This window comes from Condylostylus longicornis, unplaced genomic scaffold, assembly GCF_029603195.1.
Source record: "Condylostylus longicornis isolate FDR11 unplaced genomic scaffold, ASM2960319v2 ptg000084l, whole genome shotgun sequence".
NCBI lineage: Eukaryota > Metazoa > Arthropoda > Insecta > Diptera > Dolichopodidae > Condylostylus > Condylostylus longicornis.
In genome coordinates, this window is record NW_026578052.1 from 4,341,375 (window position 1) to 4,348,160 (window position 6,786).

The 6,786-nt window shown below is 25.9% G+C and overlaps 1 protein-coding gene across 1 annotated transcript; it reads left to right on the forward strand.

Annotated features, from left to right (window-relative positions):
• Positions 1–113: 113 nt before the first annotated feature.
• On the forward strand, positions 114–6,215 carry LOC129613590 (uncharacterized). The gene is made up of 11 exons (XM_055527721.1): positions 114–252; positions 341–488; positions 1,448–1,958; positions 2,017–2,186; positions 2,259–2,653; positions 2,719–2,916; positions 4,202–4,334; positions 4,398–5,115; positions 5,210–5,379; positions 5,459–5,829; positions 5,882–6,215. The coding sequence occupies exons 2-11, from the start codon at positions 341–343 to the stop codon at positions 6,083–6,085; spliced, it is 3,018 nt and encodes a 1,005-aa protein (XP_055383696.1). The 5' UTR covers positions 114–252; the 3' UTR covers positions 6,086–6,215.
• Positions 6,216–6,786: the final 571 nt, after the last annotated feature.

A 6,786-nucleotide genomic window follows, 5' to 3' on the forward strand; every position in this document is an offset into this window, starting at 1 on the left:
ATTATTTTAAATTAAATATTTTGTGGCTCTTTGTGCACTTATAAAAGCTTAAAATTTTAAATTTAAATTGAAAATGTTAGCCGCTAAGGTGCAGAATTTTTCCCGAATCTTATAAATAAAATTTTTATAAAAAAAACTTGATTGATTGAATTTTTTGCTTTCTGCTTCTTTTGCTCTTTTTCTGTGTTAATAATTTTGATATTGTGTTTGATTCTGTTATTTTATTTTAGATTGTTATAAAACTTTACAGTGGTAAGAGTGTCTATAGACTATAATAGAATTAAGAGTGATTACCGGATTTTAGAAAATAATTTTTTTTTTTAATTTGAATATTTTTAAGATGAATTTTGAACGGGTTATCACATTTCTGATATTTCTGAATATAGAAATAATTCATTTTGTATTTGGTAGTTATGAATCAAATATTCAATTATTAAAATCAAATTTAGCTCAGCTACCCGAAGAAAGGGTAAAAGTTCAAACTTCAGGTAAGTTAAAATATTTAAATAAACATTCATGTGGGTATTTACTTAGAAGAAAAATATTTATAATTTCTGTTTCTTTGTGAGTCTATATAATGACCTTGATTAAAGTAATGTTGTCGATTTTATTACAAATGGATCTTCTCTATTTAATTATTCCATGTATTTTAAATTCAAATTTTTTTTTTTTGATTCCACTGTCCACAGAGTTCTGTAGTAAAATTTTTCTTATCTTTGATTCATTTCTATTTCTTATCTTTGTTTCATTTCTATTCAAAAGAACATCATATTAGTGCGACTAGAATATAATTATAAAAAAAAATTATTGGTATTGGAGCTATTTATACAATCTCCCGAATGCCCTAGTGTAAATATTAATAACAAAAAAATTTTTGCGTAAAGTAAAACAATAACTTGATTTTGAGTGACAAAGTAAGTGTGAGTAAGTTTTTTAATTTGTGATTTAGTTGAATGCTCATTATTATCAATTTCTTAAGATTTGTCAACTCTCTGATTACTCACTAAAATTTTATTCAAATGTCATACCATTAATAGCACTTATTTAATAAAATTTTATTTTATTTTTGTAAGAATACCTTTAATTAGAGAATAAATTTTTGGATTAATTTTTTATTAGAATTTATTAATAAGTAATAACTACAGTTATACCTCTATACTTAAAGGTTTCTTAATATAGGTTAAAGGAAAAGAGCAAAGTAAAAACAATATTTAGATAGCGTTGATTAAGTAGATTTGCGAATATTAATATGTACATGTACAACGTCATATATTTGATCATAAAAATTGCAAGTGAAAGATTTGAATGTGCTTACTAATTGCTATAATGAATTCCCAAACATACATAATATATGCATGTATATAAGTATGTAAGACAATATTTCTAATTTGAATTTCAAAATTGAAAAACACGTTTTCTTTATATTAAGTATATAATTTATTTTAAGATGTTGGCGCTTACGATGAAATTCAACTTAATAATATCAAAAATCGTATAAGACGAAATGCACCTTCAACAAATGAAAAGGCAGAAAAAATTGCAAAAGAAACACATTTGCTTGCTGGTGCAACTAATGCACTTGCAGGAGCACTTAACTTAGATAATATTTTAGGAGGCCAAAGAGAACATAAACCGAATACTCAAACAAATGTTGGACCAACTTTACCTGATATTACACAATGCGAAACATCGAAAACTACCATAAATTATGAGAAAACGGTTTGTAAACAAAAGTTAATTTTTGAAGATCAATTTAATGAAATAGATTGGAGTAAATGGAGTCGTGACATTCGAATACCATTAGATACAGAGGATGCTGATTTTGTATCATTTCAAAATTTAGATCAGAATTTATATGTAAAAGATGGAATACTATATATTTTACCAAAATTATTAACTGAAGTGTCTGGCTATGATGATGAAAGTATTCAAACGGGTACACTTAATTTAGGAATAAAGTTAAGTTCCAAAATTATTATTTATAGTATAAACTAAATATTTTTTTAAATTTTATAGTTGTACTGGAACTGTTGATCGTAGTTTGGAATGTAAAAGAGAAGCGTTTGCATTTCGAATCTTGCCACCTATAGTATCTGCACGTATCACAACCAAAAATAAATTTACATTTAAATATGGAACAATAGAAATAAGAGCAAAATTGCCAAAAGGAGACTGGTTATTTCCACGTAATATTTTTTTTTAAATTTTTAAAAATTATTTTTCCTTAAATAATAACTTTTCTGTTTGAAATATTTTAGAATTATTCTTAGAACCCGGACAGAATTTATATGGTATTTCTGGTTATTCATCTGGACAAATACGTTTAGCTTTTATAAGAGGTAATGAAATTTTAGAAACAAAAGAGGGAAGGCAAATCGATGGTTATCGGTTATTTGGTGGAGTTGTTTTAGATCAAGGTGAAAATTTTAGGGAATTGTGGATGAAAGATATTTTAAAGAAGAGAAATCATTTTGGTGATGATTATCATATTTATAAAACTGTATGGACGGATGAATTCATTTCTTTTCATGTTGATGACGTTGAATATGGTAGATTTAATGGTAATTTTGGATATGAAGCTTTTGATTTAAATAATATACAACATGCTGAATATTGGAAAACTGGTAATAAAATGGCACCATTTGATAAAGAAGTTTGTTTATTGATTTTTTATTTTCTGAAACAAAATTTTTTTGCTAAAACAACTACTAATTTTAGTTCTTTTTGTCCCTTGGAGTATCTGCGGGGGGTATTTCTGATTTTCCAGAATCTTCTATGAGTGGTAAACGTGAATCTGATCTAAAACCATGGATAAATACTGATGCAAAAAATGAATTAAATTTTTGGAGAGCAAAAAATCGTTGGTTTTCAACTTGGAATGGCGAGGATGCTGCTCTTAAAATTGACTATGTGCGTGTATGGGCACTTTAGAAAATAAATAATTTTTACGTATTATGTTATAATATAAAAAAAATGTAAATGCGATTTTTTGCATCTTAAAGATACATTATTAAGTTGCTTAAAGCACTAAACGCAAAACTTTCAAAGTTTAAAAGGTTATCAAGTTAGAGATGAAAAACTAACATTACCTCTAATGGGCCACTCTACAACAACCTTTGGTTACAGTGGCTCACTTAATGTTCGTTAGTCAATTAAAAAACAAAAATAACTTTATTCTTTAAGCTTTTTATAATAACAAAAAAAAAATCACAAATATGTAGTTAATTGCATTGAGATTGTAAAAAAAAACATAGCAGTTTCATTTAATAGGAAAACTTTAAATTAATTGATATTAAGTAAATTAAAATCAACTGGAGATAACAGATATGCCTGTTGTTGTCTAGTTCCTCTGCCGCGTATCAGTTCCGGCAGCAAATAAGAGTACCTACCTATTTAAAATTCAAAATTTTATGTTTTCTAATTGTTAAATTCCTTTTGCTTATAATTGTTGCACTGCACCGCTGTACAACGCGCTATTGATAATTTAGGTAACCTATGTGTGTATGTATGTTAAATTGACAAAAACTCATAATACTTGTTTAAAAAGTGTTAAGTATCTATGTAAGTATATTCAAATGAAAATATAGAAAAAAAAAGATTGATACCTCACCACAAGAGAGCACTAAAAAAGTAAAAACACATTCGTTTTTAATCCTTTTTAATAACGACCATAAAAATTTTAGAAAAGTTAAAAAAAAATTATAAGACATGTCTACGATTAAGTAGAAAAGCTTTTAAAACAAAAATGACAAGAAAAGAGAAAACTTATAAGAGATCGCAGAGAAAAATGTATTCAAATGAAAGAAAGAGCCAAAAAAAAAAAATCCACTGCATCACGTGCGCCACAGAAAATGCAAATTGCTTTTAATTAAATAGTTTATTAAAAACTTTTATTTTAATGACTTTCAGTGCTGCAACTTTATAGAAAAGACAGAAATCGAAGAAAGCAGTTCAAACACATGCTGATTTAATTTATGATGATAACAATAATTCTCATTTGATAAGAGATTATTATTTCTTTAGTAAACATTTAGTATTTAATTAAAGTTCAATATGGTAAGTTTTTTAAAATGAGCTTATATTAAGCGGATTATTCTGAGAAGTGAGGCAGTCTCAGAATAACTTTCCGTATTTCTTTATCAGTATTCCTAATTTTTTTTTTTTTTGTTTTTTAATTAAATTTTAGGGAATGTTTAAAATTTCAATTATTTTCTTAATAATAATTGTAAGAGCTTGTGTCAATGAAATAATTTTGGAAGACAGTCCATACGAAATATCTTATTTAGATTATATATATATATCAAAATCAAGAACTTCAAGGTTTGCAATTACAGGTGTGTTTTTTTTTTATACAATTCAATTTTTGAATAATTTTAAATATTTTATAATATATTTAGATATCGATAATGTTTTTCAAAGTGTTGAAATTACTGGAAGCATAGCATTAAAATTTCCTTTTCACACACTTACACCATTTAGATTTGAGCAAAATCTTTTGTTTGTTTCGCTTACAAGAAAATCTTTTCAATATAATTCTTCAAATAAGAGATGGGAATATCGTTATAAACATAATAAAAATGGTACAAATTTTATTGAATTAGAAATGAAATTTTTTGTGACGGCACATGTCAACAAAACTAATGAAAATATATCGTCTTTTCATTTTGGTTCACAGTGTAGAGTTTATAATTTTCTAACGAAGAAATTTAATTACAAACGAATTAATCCAAAACAAGATTTTAATTATTTTCTAAATGATTTTTTATCTTTTATTCAAAATGATCAACCGAGTAAATTAATAGACAAAGAATCGAAAATTATAATTAGCAAACAAGAATGTAAATATTCGAAAACGGTTATCAATAAAAATCAAAAAGTTTGTGAAGATGATTTGATTTTCGAAGATAATTTTGAGAAAATTGATTTGGATAAATGGAATTATGATGTTAGAATACCAATTGATACAGAGGATGATGATTTTGTATCATTTCAAAATTTAGAACAGAATTTATATGTAAAAGATGGAATACTATATATTTTACCACAAATACTAACAGAATTAGATGGTTTTGATGATGAAAAAATTCGTACGGGTCATATTAATTTAGGAAACAAGTCTGTTAAAAAATGCATATTTTAAAATTGCTAAAAACAAAAAAAAAAAATTATCTATTATAAAAATTAACATTAATTTAATTTTTTTTTGTAGTTGCACTGGTATATACGACCCATCAATTGAATGTAGAAGAGAAGCTTTTTCTTGGCGAATTTTACCACCGATAGTTTCAGCTCGTATAAGAACAAAGAATATATTTTCATTTAAATATGGTGTAGTTGAAATTAGAGCTAAATTACCAATTGGAGATTGGTTATTTCCACGTAATCCATATTTTAATTATATTTATTATATTTAAGTTATTAAATAAAACAAATATTTTATATACCTAAATTTTTATAGAACTATTTTTGGAACCTGAGAGTAATGATTATGGAATTTGTAATTATTCATCTGGACAAATACGTGTTGCTTTCGCCAGAGGTAATAAAGAATTGAAAACAAATAATGGTAAAGATATCAGTGGTAATCGTTTATATGGTGGAGTAATTTTATCGCAGGGTGTCAAATCAAGAGAAATATACATGAAAAATATTTTACAAGATAATATTCATTTTGGAAATGAATTTCACATATTTAGAACTATATGGACAGATGAATATATTTCATTTATGGTAGACGATAAGGAATATGCTGTATTTAATACTAGTTTTCAGAGCGAAAATGCTAAATTGTGGGAAAATGGTGATAAAATGGCACCTTTCAACAAAGAGGTATTTTATTTAATTTAATTAAAAATATAATATTTTCTTAAATTTTTTTTAGTTTTTTTTGTCACTTGGTGTATCTGCTGGTGGTATATCTGATTTTCCTGACAATATACATAATAATTTATATCGAAAGCCTTGGGTAAATTTAGATCCGAAAAATGAATTGAATTTCTGGAAAGCGAAAGATAAATGGTATCCTACTTGGATTGGAGAAGATGCTGCTCTTAAAATTGATTATGTTCGTATTTGGGCATATTGATGCTTTTCACTATATAATACTATAACAAAATATTAATATTTAAAAATATTTTCAAAAAAATGTTTGTAAAAGTTATAGAAATCAGTAGGTCTATTTTAAAATAAATTTAATAAAAATTTAATATATAATGATAAAATTTTAAGAAAGCAATTTTGTCCTAGAAATGTTCTTATTCTAGAACACTGTAGAATTAGAACTCTTTTTTTTTTTAATATTAAAGAATGCTTTGTATTTTTAATATATATATTTTCATTACGATTCCACTAAAAATGAGCCTATATGGAATTTTTATAATCTTTTATCTGTTCAGTTTGTTACCGATTGCATTGCATACAAATGTATTGGCAATCAATTATGGATGTCGAATTTTCGATGGAAAGCGTAAATAAAATATTTCTAGCAACCTGTAGGTCTGGCGGTTTGTCGGTCTGCCAATCAGTCGGTCTGTCAATCAGTCGGTCTGTGTATGCACGCGTGTATCTCAAGTTCGGCTGAATCGATTTTCATGAAATTTTATATGTGAGTTTGTTTTGGCTATGTAAGGAATTGATAAACTTTTAGGATATATTAGACTTTGGGATATATCAGAACTGGACTTTTTTGCGGGATTTTTCAGATTTTTGCCTATATAAGGAAAAATAATCAATCAATTTCCTTGAAATATAATATGTTCTTTGAGTGTTAAAACAATGAACATATAA